Source organism: Sapajus apella, unplaced genomic scaffold (assembly GCF_009761245.1).
Source record: "Sapajus apella isolate SASKATOON/1434 unplaced genomic scaffold, GSC_monkey_1.0 scaffold59, whole genome shotgun sequence".
In the NCBI taxonomy this organism is placed as follows: domain Eukaryota; kingdom Metazoa; phylum Chordata; class Mammalia; order Primates; family Cebidae; genus Sapajus; species Sapajus apella.
In genome coordinates this window covers 556,498-575,465 of record NW_022436999.1, presented here as the reverse complement: position 1 = coordinate 575,465, position 18,968 = coordinate 556,498, and the positions used below count along the sequence as shown (strand labels likewise).

Here is an 18,968-nt window from a genome sequence, read left to right as displayed (position 1 = left end):
GCCCAGAAAAGGTCTCCTGGCTGTTCCCGGAATTTGAGCTGGGTGACAACCGCATTATCTCCATTGGGTGGCCTCTGCAGAAAATGACAATAGCTACCATAGAGTGGAAACTGTCATCATGCCAGACCCACGCCAGGATCTTTACCAACGTCACCTCGAATACCTACAAAGACCACGCTGGATAGGCCACATTTCCCCACCTTACAGATGTGGGAGATGAGGCTCAGAGAGGTAAAGTCATTGGCCCAAGGTCAGTCAGCTAGAAAGGGGCAGTCGGGTCCGAAAGTGAGCATTACCCATGAACTGAAATGAATCACAGCCCTCTCTAGAAGTCACCTTTCCCTTCTAAACTGCATTGATCTTACAGAAGGGAATATCCTAAGCATCTTCATTTTTAAGTCCCCAACCCCATGGTACATCCCTCACCCCCACCCCACAGCCCATGCAAGTCGTGATGTCCTTGGTCACAGCTTTTGCCAGGACCCTGACCATGGGCAGCCCGGCCCTGGCAATAGAAAACCCCTTTGGTCACAAGGGAGATACCGAGAAGACATCTAACACTGGCTAATGCACACAAGAAAGTGGACATGGAAAACATGTTGAGGTCTTCCCAGACAAGCAAGTTTCTGCAGTGGTTGTTGACGTAACATGATGCTTAAGGCTCCCAATGTCACTCTGGCATAGGCAAGGCAAGGGTTACAATCTCCATTTTCCAGGTGGGCAAGCTGAGGTTCAGGGAGATTTGGTGACTCGCCCAACGTCACACAGCTACTCAATGGCAGAGGCAACACAAAAACCCCGATCCTTCACATGCATCCTACAATTCTAGCTCATTCTCTGGGGTTCAAAAAAAAAGAGACCAATTTAAAGTTGACCAATGCCGTCTTCTTTCCAACACAGAGACGATCACTGTGGCCGTGGAGGATTTTGTCTGTTTGCAGGACCCTGACAATGCCAGCCCACCAGTTGGAATTGTTATCCCTGCTTTCCAGATGGGGAAACTGAGGCCTCCAAAGGTGAAGGGATTGGGCCCATTCTGCAGGGATTAATGAAGCTGAGTGGGGAACTCTGGGGCCCTCCTAATGTCGCTCCAGAGCCCTGACCCTCACCACTGCAGGCAAGTCCCAGTGCCCTGCCTTGGCCTGGAGACATGGCTCAGGCTCACCTTGTGTGGGCAGAGCAGACATGGGGCTGAGAGAGAACGGGGCTGCCCCATCACCTGCACTTCTGTGGAAAACAAATTTGCACATACTCCGAAGAGGACCTGTCAAGTCGTGGAGCCACAATTTGGGGTTTCAGACTTGCTTTTTAAACTTTTAAGCTATTGTGGCATTTGGGAATATTTGGGGAATTTTTTTTTTCTAAATTTAAATTAAAATGACTCTCAAAACCCATCATTAGCCTTTGGAGACAGCCTGCTTTGGGTTTTGTGGGAAGAGAGAGAGCTGGAGTAGTCAGGAGAGAAAATGTGCCCCTCTGATGTAATGTCATCCTCCCTATCCCTTCCTGTGCCTTCAGGATCCAGACGAGCTCACCGACCAGCAGGCGGAATGAAATTACTTCTGAGGAAGACGAAACTTCCATCAAGACAGGGGCCCTTTAAATGAGACCATTATGTATGTGTGTGATTCACTCTGAGACCACAGAGCCCTGCAGGAGAGTGACCCCCATCTCTTGCCACAGGTCACTCTGCAGAGGCGTAGGGGAGACCCACACTGCTTGGCTCCATGCCAGGCTGCTCTGGGTCCACTGGCCAAGAGCAATTAGCCTGGAGAGCAGCACTCCTGCGGAGGGACAGCACAAATGCTGCAGCAGAAGTGGCCCAACTAGCCAGAGTCTCTGGGAGCTTCTTCAGGAGATGAAGAACTAAAAATAACCTGGGCCTTTGTTGTAAGCAGCTGGACCACTGAGATGGAGCTGATTTCAGAGAAACCAGGCATGCGCAAGGGTCCCACTCACTGAGACCTGCCCTTTGGGCAAATGATTTTTCCAGAAATATGTCAGTGATTGCACTGCTGCTGCGATTCAAAGTCAGCCCGATCCGCTGCAACCCTCGGGGCTATCTTCCAACGCACAGGTTTCTCAGAAGCTCAGCCTCCCCACCTCTTTCTTCTAGACACAATTTTTTGAAAACGAGAGTCCTGCACGTATTGGCGAGCTCAGGAGACAACAGCAGCCCTCGCACTGAGGGTTCTAACACGTGGCCACCCTGGTGGTGAATCATGACCACCTCACCCTAATTATTTGTTTAGATAACAATCATCTCTCCCCCACCCTAAAATTCCCAGTCAGGGCTCAGTAGACAATAGTAAACATACACCACATGGAAGGAAGAAATTACTTGGGAAAAGGAATTCAGAGTGCCGGATCAATACTGAAGGTTTCTCAAAGCTGCAGACCTCTGTATCCAGCGTTCGGACACATGATTGGGCAGCCTTCGCTCCCCTTCCTGGTTCCTGAGTCCCACCAGGGGAAGCTAAACCAGGTCTCCAGGCTCAGGTGGGCTGAGAGGCAGAGGCTTGACCATCTTCCTCTGTCCATAGACTTTGGCTGGTCTCACCTAGAGGATGCCCCAGCTCTGAAGGTCAAGGAACCAGTCTGTCCTCTTGCAAAGTCTCTCCCGATGGATAGCAAACACTGACTGGCTATGGCAGGGCCCTGGCACCACTTCTGCTACGTTTCCTCCATGTCTCTGTACCTCTCCCTCCCTCCCCACCCCCATCTAGTAACTTAACGCAGTGGATCAAGACCAGGCCGGCTGTGGATGCCACCGCCGCGTTCTAGAAGGCAACTCTCTGTCTCCACAGACTCCAAGGAACAAGAAGGGGTTTCAAGTCTCCGAGTCTAGAAGTTTCCAGTGAAGCTTGCCATAAATGACAGCTTCTCCACAGCCCTTTGTTCCTCTGCTGAGAGTTTCAGGATGAAGAGCCTAAGCTGGTGGGGGACGGAGGCTGTGCGAAGACTTCTTGGAACACAACAGATAAAAAACACCACACTACACACAAGTGATGGGTGGCTGGTCACGAAATGGCTTCCCTTAAACTGGGAAGCAAGGAGAGGGCCTCGGTGCTGGGGTGACAGTGAGAGGGTTCTGCAGGGCTGGGGCTGGGGTGTTCTTCCAGAGTGCAGCTTCCTTCCGGTGGAGATGAGGAGGTGCTGGCCGCAGTACCCCAAGTCTCGGGGGAGGCTGGGAGATGCCGCACCCTCTTGGTTCCATGTGTCCGTGCCCCTCTGGGACTATTTCTTTTCCTTATAGTCGGTCTGTCTGGACATGTGGGAGGACGGTGCCTTCTGGTTTGAACTGGGCTCTGCTTTAGCCTCTCCAGCAGCAAGTCACGTTCTGTGACCTGGAGCCCTAGGCCTGGCAGCCAAAGGCTGAGGCTTTCTCTTTGAGCAGTTCCCAGCATAAGTGGCAGCTCCAGCTTCCTGCAAGAAATGAGATGGCTTGAGTAGCAGCCCCTCTCCTGACTCTGGGGCCCCACCCCGGTGGCCCTAACTTCTTGTAAACCCTGTTTTCTTTGGACTTTCGTCATGCAGAAACCAAATCTCAGGCCTGAAAACATGGCAGCGTCTGTGGCTCAGCAGAAAGCAGGTGCGCAGAGGAGATGGGCTCAGCTTTGATCAGGACCCTCACTCCCTGGTCATGCTCCAACTAACGTCGCCGGGCCCGTGCCAGGTCCCCCAGAAGCTCACACCTCCCCGTCCTCACCACTGCATATCTGGGAAAAACTTCCTTGGCCCTCAAGATGAAATTTCAGCTGCTGGGACTGTGCCTCAGTTTCCTCATCTGTAAAATGGCAGTCGTGTACCTACCTCGTAGGGTTGTGATGATTAAATGAGACAAGACAAGGACATGTAAAGCCTTAAGCACAAGGCCTATGCCACAGTGAGGGCTCAGTAAGTGCTACGGGTAGTATCGTTGCTGGTGTTACTGTTGGCCTCATCGTCATTACCTTCTGGGGGCTCAGCCACCGGGGGATTTAAACAGTACATGTGATAGCCACGGTCACAGTCATCACAGAAGAGTAGCTGGTCCTGGTGGAACACAGGGCAAGCACAGAGGAGAGATTCCATTATTTAAGGCCAATTTCTGGCCCACACTTACTGATCAGCCTTATTTCCACATCAGCCTCGATGGATGCCCCTTTCCAGGCCCCACTTGGAGTCCTCACTGTCGCCTGAACATGCCTGTGCTTTTCCCACACCTGGGGTTTCCCCCTCTGCCTCTCAACCTATGTAAATCCTACCCCCATTTTAGGGTTCTGCTCAACTCGTACCTCTTCCAAGAAGCCTTCCTTGACTACCTCCTCATATCCAAATTTAAAGGGATCCCTTACTCTTCTGAATTTCCAAAGCCAATAGCTCTGCTTCCAAAGGGCAGAAAATGTCTCTATCCTCTATGACTATATATTTGAAAATCTTAATTGAATTCTTCTGGACTCCATTCTCGTCATCTGTGAAATGGTCAACACTTGTACTGGGATGAACCTCAGAACCTCTTCAGGGTTTTATTAGAATGTAGAAAAATGCAAGTAGTGCCATCCCTTGGCTTCCAGAAGCTGTCTCACTGTCTGGAGGCTGGAGCCCAGGTGAGAGCAGGGCCCCCCAGGGTTCTGCGTTAACTTCAAAAGACACAGGCCATATCTTTGCACCTGTGGCTACATCTGCCTGGAGGCTCTCCCAGGCCCTGACCTTTTCTCTGCATGTCCATCCCCTGCCTGTTCTTCAAGTGAGTCTTCTTCAGGCACTTCTCTTCCATGAAGACCTTGCTAATCTACCTCAACTGGAAGTTCTCTTTGCTCTTGCAGCCCCATGGTTGAAAGCCCCCTTCCCTTTCTGTGACATTTAATTGCATTTTCCTTTATGTTACATGCCTGGCATGTGGTAGACATCTATACACATTTGTTTTCTTGGCCACTCACTGTGGCTCACACCTGTAATCCCAGCGCTTAGGGAGGTGGGTGGATCACTTGAGATCAGGAGTTCGAGACCAGCCTGGCCAACATGGTGAAACCTGTCTCTACTAATATTACAATTGGCCTGGCGTGGTGGAATACACCTGTAATTCCAGCTACTCAGGAGGCTGAGGCAGGAGAATCTCTTGAACCTGGGAGGCAGAGGTTGCAGTGAACCTGGATCACAACACTGCACTCCAGCCTGGGCAACAGAGTAAGACTCTGTCTCAAAAAAAGAAGACATCCACACGTTTGTTTTCTTGAATAGTTCATTTGGAACATGCTTCTTTTTTCCACCCTTTATTCCCTTTATGGATTATAAGGCCCTCGGGGCAAAACCTTGTTTTCATCACTACATCCACTGTAGTGACTTCCTTGCACACAGGAGCTGCTCAGAAACTGTGATCTGGCCCCACCCTCTGGTTTCAGCCCTGTTCTATTTGGTGATTGCTGAACCTGTTTGGATGGCTTATGAGACTTTTGTAAAATAAAGTTTTGTATCAAATCTCACCTTGGCTCCCACCAGTGCAGAAATCCTGGATAAAATGAGATATAGCAGTTGGAATCCCCAGGGAGCAAGCAATGAGGGCTTTTTTGTCATGCTAAAGCTTGTCAGTGGGGCAATGGGAGAGCTTTTGAAGAGTTATCACAGGGGAGTGATATCATCAGATTGCAGTTTAGAAAGATCTTACTAGCTGCTATGTAAGAGTAGATAACCCAGCGGGGGAGAGGTTCATTCAAGAGGCCGGGACACCAGTTAGGAAGCTGCTGTTGCTATCCAGGTGCATGATGATGGTGGCCTGAATTACAACTGTGGCATGGGAGAAAGAAATGGGTCTTGCTCCCATTTAAGCATCATTGATTAAATGGGGAGAGTGACAAGGAAGAGGCCAAGGATGCCCTCTGGGTTGTGGCCTGGTCAGCAAGCTAGATGATGCAGCCACCCACTGGGACATGGGAGGAAGAGCAGACTCATGGGAGGGAGAGGGCAACCTCAGTTATAGACATGTCCTACAGATGGGGATGACCTGGAGGCTGTTGAAGAGAACAGGAGAGAAGTCTGGGCATGAGATATGGGTTTGGGGGTCATTGTAATTAGATGGCAAATGAAGGTCCTCGGAGAGGAAGCCCAGGGTGTGTGAGAGCAAGTGTCTTTGAACTTGTCTTCAGAGAGGAGTGTCCATGAACCCCTTGAAATGATACACACAATTTTGTACATAGGTAAAAATATATGTTTTTCTATGGAAAAAGTAATTCCGTAGTTTTCACTGAATTCTCTGAAAGATCAGGGACCCAAAAGAGTTTACTGAGACGAAGGCCAAGAATAGACACTTGGGGTACACCAACTTTACAGGACAGGCAGAGAAAAGGACTGAGAAGGAACAGTCAGAGAGGTAGGATGAAGACAAGCACACTGTAGTTTATGTCAAAAAAGGTCATTATTGCAGAGCCAGCATAAGCTATAGGACAATTTGATTTAAGGATAATACAAGGAGAAGCGAGTTAGGATGGGGACAGAAAACAGACAGGACTTGTCAGAAACCGTGTGATTAATGCCTTAAAAACAGTAATAACCCTACCATAGCCCTGACGTGGGAAATACAAGAAGGTAGAATATCCTGGATTACAATTTCCCAAAGGAAAACTAGGCATCTGGGAGTTTGAGTGCATTTTGCATGGGCAGGATCATTGTCTAGCACCATACTCTCTTCTCCTCCATCACCAAGAACCCCCAGCTCATGCTAACTCTCATGACAAACACAATTTTAGCACTTCTTACTACCAAGTATCCAGGAACCAGGATTCACCTATTACTACAGTTCCAGTAGAATGGGAATCCCGTTCTGGGATATCCAGGGTAAATCCCTGACCATGTGAGAGGAACCCTAGCGCCCCAGCAACCTCACCCTGACTCCTCGAAGGCCCTGCCAAATCAACACCGAAAAATACCTCTATGTTAACACTATCCGTAAAGCCCAAAACCAGCATCAACCCAAATGTCCATTAGTAAGAGACTGGTTGGATAGGCTATAAATGTTATGCAGCTGTAGGAAGGAATGAAGAATATGTCTATATATTTCTTCAGAGTAATCTCTAAGATATTCAGTGAAAACAAGCAAGATAGAGAAAACATGTATATTTGTTACCATTTTTTATGGACATATATACACACACATTTTTACATTTAAACAAAATGGAAACCCAAACCATATTTTTTTTAATGGTTACCTATAGGTAACCCTATAGATTGAGGGAATAGTGTGGAAGAGGTAAGTTGAAAAGCTAGATTTCTTTTGACATAATGTTTCTTTATAATTTTATTTTAGAACCAACCAATAAATATTTTACACTGTCATAAAACAGAATTTAAATAGTAATATGTCCCTAAAAAAAAAAAAAAACAAAACTGAAGCAAATGAATTTGGTTATATAACGAATTGGCATAACCACACAGAGATAAACTATTTCAACTGACTCTAAAACAAGTAATTTGACAATACATCCTTAGTAGGACATACCTTAAGGTCATAAATAAATCAAATATGTATATGTATGCATGTGTGTGCAATGTTACAGACGGGGCTTGGTTATACTGAAACTATATCTGGCATTTGGTTCCTACTTCAGGGCCATCTCATCAAGATCGTGCATACGTTCCCCTTAAATAAGACATCACAATGGTGTAGTGCTATCACCCTCTTAACCGCGTCACAGGATGCATGGGTGCCTGGGTGGGGAAAAGGTGGGGGGAATCATCAGCATTGCCGTAGGCTCCGGTAGGAGTCCCGCCCCCGGTCCTGTGGGACCTGGATGTGCTTTGCCATACCTTATGCTATCATCGCACCTATATTGAATGTCTTGGTCCCCATCCCGACTAGCAAGGTGTTGTTCAGTCAATGGTTACGGGGCATAATAAATAACTGACTAGTGTTTTACCCAATTAAACCCATAGACCACCGCCCCTGCGTTTGCACGCATATGCCATCTAAACCCACCCACCAACCTCCAATCCAACTTGTATTTTCTGAGGCAGGTATCATAAAGAGACATTCCACTATCGACACTAGTTATTTTACAAAACCAGCGAACTGAAAAATATATGCAGCCCACAACATTCACATATTTCAATAATAGTACTGCCCATAATTACTTCTCATACACCTCAAACACTACCCTTCAGAAAGCATATCTACATTAATATAGTAGTAAATTAAGCTTTAAATCTACATGACTTACCACTATATATTTATATTAAGTCCTAACCAAGTTAATGTAGCTTAATATTTAAAGCAAGACACTGAAAATGTCTAGACGGGTAATTATCACCCCATAAACACATAGGTTTGGTCCTAACCTCTCTATTAGCTCTCAGTGAGATTACACATGCAAGCATCCACAGCCCTGTGAAAATGCCCTCTAGAACACCAGAACATGAGGAGTGAGTATCAAGCACACACATATGTGGCTCAAAACACTTTGCTTAGCCACGCACCCACGGGAAACAGCAGTGACAAACTTTTAGCAATAAACGAAAGTTTAACTAAGCTACACTGACCATAGAGTTGGTCAATTTCGTGCCAGCCACCACGGCCATACGATTGACTCAAGTTAATAGAGCCCGGCATAAAGAGTGTTTAAGATTTTATTTCCAATAAAGCTAACCTATAACTAAGTCATAGAAAACCCCAGTTATAGTGAAATATTCTATGAAAGTGGCTTTAATATCCTGAATACACTATAGCTAAGGTACAAACTGGGATTAGATATCCCACTATGCTTGGCCCTAAACCTCAATAACTCAACTAACAAAATTATTCGCCAGAACACTACAAGCAATAGCTTGAAACTCAAAGGACCTGGCAGTGCTTTACATCCATCTAGAGGAGCCTGTTCTGTAGTGGATACACCCCGATAAACCTTACCACCTCTTGCCCTCAGCCTCTATACCGCCATCTTCAGCAAACTCCTTAAAGATCATAAAGTAAGCAGAAATATCATCATAAAAACGTTAGGTCAAGGTGCAGCCAATGAAGTGGGAAGAAATGGGCTACCTTTTCTAAGCTAGAAAAACTACACGATAGCCTTTATGAAATTTAAAGGCCCAAGGTGGATTTAGCAGTAAATCAAGAATAGAGAGCTTGATTTTAAATATTGGAATCAATATTCTGAGACTGCTTTGTGTGCATCAAATGAGTAATTATGTTGGCATCATTGAAAAGCAAGATTTTGTAACATGGTTGAAAGAAAATAAAAATGTAATGAAGTTAAGTCAAAACTCAATAGTTGGTTCTAAGTATGAATGGGACGCATCAGTATAAATTCATAGTGTAGTTTATCTTTAAAACAAGCAAAAAATATTTTCTACCTTTGTTCATAGAAAGTGCTCCAGAACAATGACTAACAGCAAAATTAGCACCTCTAGCACACATATTATGTTCTCTAAAGACTGTTACCCGCTACAAGGAACTAGGAGCTCTGGGAGAAATCGGTGATTCTAGGTCTGGAGCATAAAATGTACAAATATCTTTAGATATTACAAAGTAAGGAAGCTATTAGGATTACGCTATTAGGATTATGTCAAAAGGATTCAGGATCCAACCTGAATATGTTATCACTGGTCAAAGATGGGGCAATTTTTACCTATAATGGATTACAACAAATAAAATATGTTTAAATTCTTAAGTTCATAAACATAGTGTTTTTAAAACCTTAGTCACCTTTAGAAGATGCTAGAGAAACATCATACTATATTTTTATTTATTTGAAATAATTTTAAACTTAGAGAAAAGTGCAGAAATTGTACAGAGAATTGTACTCAGTGTGCCCTAGTATTAACATCTTATATTACTATAGCAGAATCATGAAAATCAGAACATTACCATTAGTGTAATACTATTAACTAATCTACAGACTTTATTTGAATTTCTCCAGTTTTATCACCTATGTCTCTTTACCCAGGGTCCAATCCAAGATCCCTCATTTCATTTAACTGTTGTGCTTTCTTAGTATCCTTCAATCTGTGACAGTTCCTCAGTTTCTTTGTCTTTCATGAGGTTGACACTTTCAAAAAATCCAAGCCAGTGATTTTGTAAATGTCACTCAATTTCAGTTGGATCTTTTCTTATGAGAAGATCCACATATGCATGCATTTTTGGGCAAGAATACCACCAAACTGATGTTGTGCCCTTCTCAGCACATCATTTTGGGGGAAATTGATGTCAGTATATCTTATTACTTGCAATGTTAACTGTGATCATATAGTTAAGGGAGTGTCTGCTTTTTTTTCCCCCCCCCACGGTAAAGTTACTGTTTTTCTCTTTGTAATATACTAATAAGTAATCTTGTTGGGGAGATACTTTGAGATTATCTTCCCAACAAGAGAAATAGGATATTTGAGATTATGCAAACATCCTGTTTCTCATCATACTTTTGCCCACTAATTTTAGCATCAATTGATGTTTCTTGCTTACAACCACAACTGTGAAGTTTGCCCAATGATTACCTCTACATTTATTCATTGGAATTCTGCTCTAAGAGCTTACCTTCTCCTCTGTTTACTTATTTATTCAATTTTTTATATTAGTATAGAAATTTATGTTTTCTTTAGGTTATAACACAATAATAGCTCAAGTTTTCCTAGATTTGGCCATTAGGGGTTCCTTCAAGTTGCTTCCTGTGTCCTCTAAACATGCCCTTTCATTCTGTGAATGCCTCCTTACTTTCTGACATCACATGATACTCCAAGCTCATCTGGCATATTTTGCATCCCAGCCCTGGCATCAGCCATTTCTCTAAGGATTCATGGTTCTTTTTATGAGAGAACGGTGTTTAGAAACCAATTTCTTGATGCCATGTGTCCTCATTGCTTCTGTGTTATCATTGCTTTTAGGCCCTCCCAGCCAACAGAGCTAGAAAATAAATGCATATATAGGTACACATGTATACATCTCTACTTCTTTCTGTCTATTCATAGGTGTGTACACATATGGCTAGATATTGATATAATATATAAACTATATATAATATACTGTATGTAAAATCATGAGTTTATACTGATATCCACTATTCCAGTCCAATGCCTTCAATCTAGCCTTCCCTCCTTTATTTGGTTATTCTTTTCTGACTTTGAGAAACTGGACTCTCATTAGTCATAATACACAGTTATTAGTTCAAACCTAGCATATGTAGTTGAGAATTACTAATTCATATACCTGTGAAAATAGAATATTTGTGGTACTGTTATTCCTGTCCTTAGCTTTACAACACACAATCAAAATACTGTTTTCCAAAGTTACTTAGGTTATTCTTTTCTTTCTCACTCTTCAGTATGGTTATATTATCTAATTATGTTATAGTTAGGTTCATTTGTTACTGTTTCTATTCCATATTAGGTTTTCCCTACATCCTAGTTGATTTTAAGTATTTATCTATTTGGGAGGTATGCAAAACCTTATGATGGCTCTAAGAGTCAAAGGTATACAAGAAAGTATTCTCAAAAAAGTGTTGTTCCTCCCTTATCCCTACTACCCCATTTTCACTTTCCCATTTTTCTCTACCCTATTCTCCCTGATCTGTGTAGATAACCAATCTCATTAGCATCTTGTTTATTCTTTCTACATTTCTTTTACACAAGTGAGCAAATGTATGTAGGTTTTCTTATGTCTCTTTTTTACTTACGATCAGGTCAGCATACTATAGCTATTCTATTTTACTTTACAATATATCCTGGAAATAACTTCAAATCAATTCATAGACATCTGCCTTATTCTTTTTTATAGTACTCCACTGTATGGCTGTGCCATTGTTTATTCAACAACACTCCCCTATGTAGGGATATTTAGATTGTTTCCAATATTCTGTAATAATGAACAATGCTATCACAAATAACCTTATGCATATGTATTTCTGCCTGTTGAGGGTGTATCTTCAAGATACACACACACACACACACACACACACACACACACACACACACAAGTTAAGTGTATATTAGCTCTGTTAGGTATTGTCAAATTCCCCTCCACATGGTTGTACTAACTTGTATTCCCACCAACAATGTATATAAATGCACCATTTTTGCCATAGCTTCATCAACAGAATATATTGTCATATTTTTCAACTTTTGTCCATTTGATAGGTTAAAAAATGATATCTCAGCTTTGAGTTTCTTTGTGAGTGCATTTTAATTTTTTTTTTTTTTGGCACCTTTAAGGGTCATTTTTATATCATTTGTGGATTGCCTTTCATGTATTTTTCTCATCTCCTATCAGGTGTCTGGTCCTTTGTCCTCAATGTTTAACATTTTATATATGGAATTAGCCCTTAAACTGTGGTATATGGCACCAACATTTCCTCCCAGTTTGTCAGTTGTCTTTTGACTTTATCATGTTTTTGACTATGCAAAATTTTTATGTAGTCAAATGTACCAACATTCTATTTAATTACTTCTGGATCTTGAGTACAGTTTGAAAACCTTTTCCTGTATTTAGATTAGAGAGGAATTTACTTCTGCTTCTTCTAGTACTGGCATCGTTTTACTTTGTACACTTAGATCCCCAATGTATTTGGTGATTGTTTTTATGTATGGTATAAGATATAAATCTAATTTTGTCTTTTCTCAAATGGCTACCCCATTGTCCCATCACCATTCATTTAAAAGTCTATCTCTGACCCATTAATTTTAGATGCAACCTTTACCCTATACTATATTCCCATATGTAGTTGGATCTATTTATGGGCTTTCTATTCTATCCCAACTGGTCTGTTTGTCTCCTTATAGATAAGACAGTGTAATACTGTTTATAGAAGTTTTACAGTATGTTTTAATATCTGGTAGTGCTAGTTTTCATCACAGTTTGTTTATCAATATTTTCTTGGCTATTTTTTACATGTTTGTTTCTTCATATGGACTTAAGTAACAATTTGTCTAGCTCCATTAAAAGGTTCATTGATATTTTTATTGGACTTGAGATAAGTCCAATTTTTAAGTTAACTCAGGAAGAACTGACATCTTTATAATGTCAAGTCATTCTATCCAAGATCTTAGGATGCCTTTCCACTTGTTCTTTGTGTCTTTTCAAAAGTGTTTGAAAGTTTTCTTTATGTAGGTTTTGCACATTTGTCATTAAATATATCCCTAAGTATTTCTTCTTTGTTGCTATTATAAATGGAATTATGTTTTCCAAATAGTTATTGTTTGTATATGAGAAGGCTATTAATTACTGTGTGTTAGTTTTATAATCTGTTACCTTCTATGTTTGAGTTAGCTTATCGCTGATTCTCTAAGGTTTTCCAGATATACTATCACATAATATAAAAATAGAGCTTTACTACTTTGTTGTCCATTCTTACAACTCTAATTAAATCCTCCTGTCTAATTGCATTAGCTAATATCTCTAGACTAATGTTGAATCATAGTCATAGAGATGGTGAGAATCCTCACCTGGTTCCTAATCTTAGTGGAATTGTACCTAGTGTTTTCTTCATTAAATGTGATACTGGCTTTAGTTCTAAGGTACAAATACATTGTCATGTTAAGAAGATAACCCACAATTACTATTTTTTAAATATTTTTATCAGAAAGGATATTTTAACCGTACTGTTTTTTTGAAAACTGACAAAGGGTAAGAGTAGAGAATTTTTTCTGCCATTTCTATATGATCTATATCTGAAAGTAACCAAATAAAAGATTAGGCAAGTTTCTCTTCCTGGAATTACTCCAGCAATAAACAAAAAAGAAATTATCCAATAAGAATATCACTATTTGCAACCCCTAACAAAACAGTGAATCTAGTCAAAGATTATCAATAGATGCTACCTTTACAAAAAGAGAAACATCAGCATTAGATAACCTCCTGATGAAAGTATACACCATCGTCTATGAAGTAGTCTTGCCAAAAGAGAGAGAGAGACAGACAGATGGAGACAGAGTTGGTGAGAGGACAAAGAGATAGATAAAGGCAGACACAGAAAGAGAGACAGAGAGACAACCTGAATCAAGCCTCTTGCCCTAATCATTTACAGGAAATTCAAGAGACAGAAAAAAATGTCAAATAGCACAGGCATACAGTCATGAGGACTTGAACAAATGATCTATTTCTTCGACGAAGAATTTAAGGGAGGAAGAAAGAGAATAAGAGGGAGGAGAAAGTCTATGTGTTATTTTGAGATGAACCAAACTAACTCCATCTTAGATGTGAGCCTGACTGACTCCATCTTGGATTCTACCCCCGCCCCCATTTCTCCCTTGAGTGCATACCTGGGCCACACTGTGCTGGGTCATGCTGTGCTTAGAACTATAGAAACATATAACCGTTGTAACCATATCCTGCTTGACAAGCCCACTCACTATTTTGAATATCCCCTTGACTGATTGTATGGAAAGTACGGAATGCCCCCACTTGGTAACCAGCAATCATGGGAATCGCTTATGTATACCCTCCTCAGTTAACCAACAATCATGGGAGCCTCCTGCCTACAAGTTACCGGCCTCCTCCCCTAACTTGCTCATTCTTCTTCTATAAAATTCCGCTTTGCTCCCTTACTCTGAGCAACATATAAAAGGAAATCAAACCCCTTCTTCGAGAGTGAGAGATTTTGAGCATGAGCTGACTCTTGGTCGCTGACAATAAAGGACTCACAATCAGATTTCAGAGTGTGGCGTTTTTCTAACAACTCACTCAGATGTAACAATTTTAAAAAGCTATATGTATATGTTTATATGAACCTACAAATATTTAAACTTCAAGACATATCAACTAATTGCAAGGTATGAGCCTTATTTGAATCCCAATTTAAATAAACAGGCTGCAACAGAAACACTGATGAGACAACTGAGGAAATAGAACTGCTAACTGGATGTTTGATGATGCTAAGGAATTACTGATTTAGCTATGTTAATATTTTGGTTATTTAGGTGTAAAAGTAAGTCCTTAGTCTTTTTTTTTTTTTTTTTTTCTTTTTGACTCATTCTGTCACCCAGGGTGGAGTGCAGTGGCACAGTCTTGGCTCACTCCAATCTCCGCCTTCTGGGTTCAAGCGATTCTCCTGCCTCAGCGTCCCAAGTAGCTGAGACTACAGGCCCATGCATCACACCCAGCTAATTTTTTTGTATTTTTAGTAGTGATGGGGTTTTACTATGTTAACTAAGATGGTCTCCAACTCCTGACCTTGTGACCCACCGCCTCAGCCTTCCAAAGTGCTGGGATTACAGGCGTGAGCCACCACACCCAGCCATCCTTATCTTTTTGAGATACATATGAAATAGTTACAGGCAAAATGATATTATGACCCAGACTATGGAGGGGAGGTCACAGTATTTATGAAACAAGGTTTGGACATGTATTGATCTTTGTTGGAGCTGATGATGGCGTACATCAATGCCATTATTCTCTCTATGGAATGTTTGAAATTTCCTACAATAAAAAATGTTTTAGAAAATTTTGCATGTATTATATTTAACATTTAGACCAAATAAGATCATATACTGTAACGTGGTGGAAACAGTCAGACACATCCCCACCATAAGCAGTGGTCACCCCTGTCAGTCACTGAACCCTCAAGGGCTAACAGCCAGGTTGCTCCCAAGTGCCAAGGTAACAGGCCCCAGGGTCCTAATGACAAGAGTCCTTCCTTCCTCTTCACCCCTCAAAGGACCCCAGCTCTGTGGATTTCTCCCTCCCACAGGGAAAGCCCCAAACTCACATCATTCTCTGAGGTCCCACAGAGGATGCAGGATTTGCACTCTATGCATTGCCACTTGTAGGTCTTGACAGCCTCGGTCATGTTCAGGGTGAACTGCAGACAGGTTGGGTGACCTGGAGGAAGCCAGAAACAGCAGAGTTAGGGCCAAAGGGTCTGATCTGCCACCCCTCAACACCACTAACTGGAAACACATTGATGCCCAATGTGCAGTCAGAGCAGGGTAGCATGGTATAGGGAAAAGAATCAGGGCCCAGACAGGGCTCTACCCACATTCTTCACTACCCCGTTATTCAGATCAAGGGCAAAAGAGAAATACAAGCATATCCAATTCCACTTGCACTAAGACCATGATCCCCAGTAGGTGTAACCAGTTGATGAGGATAGAAAACAGTGATCAGAGAGAACAAGGGAGCAAACTGCAGAGCACGCAGCCCAGGGCAGCGCTGTGAGAGACACCTGCGGGGCCCTCCAGGCCCCAGCATCAGCTATGGCAGCAGCAACAGGTAAGAACTATTTGGAGCTTGGCCTTCTGACTCAACCAGTTATTCACACTGCCTTGTGGTGCAAGGGAGGATATCAGAAGGACTGTATGAGGTTTCCAGGGTCAGTGCTCTGGGGTGGGATGAGACATTGCACTGATACCTAAAGTATCCATGCCCATACCCATGAGACTAGCAAAAGTCCACATCCTGAACAGTACCAGGGACTACAGAAGGAAGTGGACTGGCAGGGATGGCAAAAAAAATGGAGCATCAGAACAAATGACCAGGTCTATCCCAAAAGGACTGGTCACCGGCTCTAACTCTTTTCTCCATTCCAAGTTTCATGGGAACCAACCCAACGCAAGATGAGAGGAGGCACATGAAGTTGTGACCTGCCAGCACAGCCCCAGTGGGCCATGACGAAAACTTGGCCTGCAGAGCTGGACTCTGTCCACAGACCTAGGTCACCTAACAGAGAGGTGCTTGCAGGGAGAAGACGGTCATGAACTGTAGAATGCGGAGACCCTTGGCCTTCTATTTGGCATGGAAGGAAAACTTGGATGACATTCCCAGGGCTCCCAGGGCTGTGAACCAGATCAGAATCTGCCCAGAGCACTCAGGGCAAAGCCCATTACTGACTCTATCACAAAAAAAATGAACAGCTTTGTCCAGTGCTGGCCATTTACCGTTCTCCGGAGCTTCCAACTTTGCCGAACCCATTATATGGTGCCTTGTATTGCCTCCTTCATTTGAAGGATTATGTGCTTCAAAGAAGCAGGCTAGAGACAGGAGACGCCAGTCATGGTTAGCGCCACCAACCTAGTGTCCTCCATAGACAGGATACCCCATGGCGCCACCACCCTTGGCAAAGCCACATCTTAGCAGGAGCCCCCATTTCCTTCCTTTCAAGTCTTCAGAGAGCTGTTCACATCATGGCCATTTGGATGAAATACTGTCTATTCAGCCAACATAAGGATCCTTCAAATTTTAACTCCACAAATAGAAACCACACTGAGTTACCTCTGAGAGTTCAAGGGGTATGGAAATGATTTGTTGGCATCTGGGGGGACACTCAGTGAATACAGGCAGAAGCAGCAAGAAGAGGCCAGATCTAATAGCTTTTCAAGGACTTCCCAGGTACCATCCAACTTAGAAACTCCCACAGCTCTCAACTAATAACCCTCTCAAGGTGATACCATGACCGTGACCCCAAGGAGAAAGAAGCAGTACATTAAAAGCCTGGGTGAACAGCCAGCTGATATTCTTGAAAGCATCTCAAAGATCTGTCTAAGAAGAACACTAGCCAGGGTTGCTCCCTATTCCAATCTCTCAGAGAGAACACTGGGATGGGAACTGGGAGGAAACATCTGCTTGGAACTCCACAGATGCCCAGGTTCTCTGACAGGTCACCACCAGGAGCATGAACATGAGGTCATAGAGTGGATTCCCACAGAGGCAAGTTGACTTTGCCCAGTTCTGTGCCACACCCCAGCCACACCCAGCCAGCTCAGGATAACTATTCATTAACTTGCCAAGTACTTACTGAGCACCTTCCAGGCCAGCCATTGCACTAGACGGAAAAGACATCATGAGATGAGCAAGACACCTCAAGCCCTTCCAGCTTAGCCTAAGAGGCCTCAAATCAACCATACACACCTATCTATCAATTACAATTGTATGATTAGTGCCATGAAGGAAGAGTATAATTGGCCGTAAAAACAAACAATAGAAGAACCTAACCTAGTCCGAGATGTCAAGAAAACCTTGCCTGAGAAAGACCTTTAAGCTGATATGTGGCAGATGAGAAGTTATCTAGGTGGGAAGTGGAGGATTCCAAGTAAGAGGAACAACATGGGTGGAGGCTTTGAGCAGGGAAGCCGCTTAGCAAATGACAAGGAGAAAGGCCAGTGAGCAGAGGCTCGGTGAGCAAAAGGAAAAGGGTAAGAGGTGGCTGCAGGGGTAGCTGGAGCCAGATTACAGGCATTTAATGCCAGATGTAGGTGATGGGGAGGAAGGCAGCAAATCACACTGCCACGTGTGTACCTATGCAACAATCTTGCATGTTCTTCACATGTACCTCAAAGCCTAAAATGCAATAAAATAAATTAAAAACAACAACAACAAAAAAGAATCTGGGGCCTTTAACTCATTAAAGGTCATTAAGCAAGGCAGTGAGTGGAGTGCCTTGTGTTTTAAAGGAGGATTCTTTAGCGTGCGGGCTATCGGGATGAAGTGGTTCTGTATCTTGATTGTGGTGGTGGTTACATGGGTGATAAGATTGCACAGAACTATACATACACATACACACATGGATGTGTGCATGTAAAACCAATCACGTCCGAAAAAAGTCGATGATTGTACTAACGTCAATGGCCTAGTTTTGATATTGTGCTATGATTACGTAAGATGTTGCCCTTGGAGAAAACTGAGTGAAAGGCTCATGGACCATTCTGTAATACATTGTGTAACTTCCTATGAAGCCATAATTATGTCAAAATAAATAGTTGAAAATATATTTTTAAATAAAGAAAACAAATAAACAAATCATGAAAAAGAAAGGAAAGTGGAAGGCAGGAAAAAAAGAAGAAAGAAAGAAAGAAAGAGAGAGAGAGAGAGAGAGGGGGAGGGAGGGAGGGAGGGAGGGAGAAAGAAAGAGAGAGAGAAAGAAAGAGAGAGAAAGAAAGAGAGAAAGAAAGAAAGAAAGAGAGAGAAAGAAACAAAAGAAGGAAAGAGAAAGAAAGGAGAAAAGAAAGAAAAAGAAATGAGAAAAGAGAAAGAGAGAGAAGGAAGGAAGGGATGGAGAGAGAGAGGGAGGGAGGGAGGGAGG

The 18,968-nt window shown here is 42.8% G+C and overlaps 1 protein-coding gene across 2 annotated transcripts in view; it reads right to left on the bottom strand.

Annotated features, from left to right (window-relative positions):
* Positions 1 to 909: 909 nt before the first annotated feature.
* DPF3 (double PHD fingers 3) overlaps positions 910 to 18,968 on the bottom strand; it is a 281,327-nt gene continuing 263,268 nt past the window's right edge. The window contains exons 9-11 of one of the 2 annotated variants that reach the window (XM_032245698.1): positions 15,660 to 15,772; positions 3,954 to 4,035; positions 910 to 3,426 (exon numbers count right to left, since the gene is read on the bottom strand). In XM_032245698.1, the coding sequence (XP_032101589.1) occupies positions 3,356 to 3,426; positions 3,954 to 4,035; positions 15,660 to 15,772 (266 nt within the window). In that variant the 3' untranslated portion in view covers positions 910 to 3,355. Of the gene's footprint in view, positions 3,427 to 3,953; positions 4,036 to 15,659; positions 15,773 to 18,968 lie in introns of those variants that run through there. The other variant, XR_004259059.1, reaches the window with a different exon arrangement.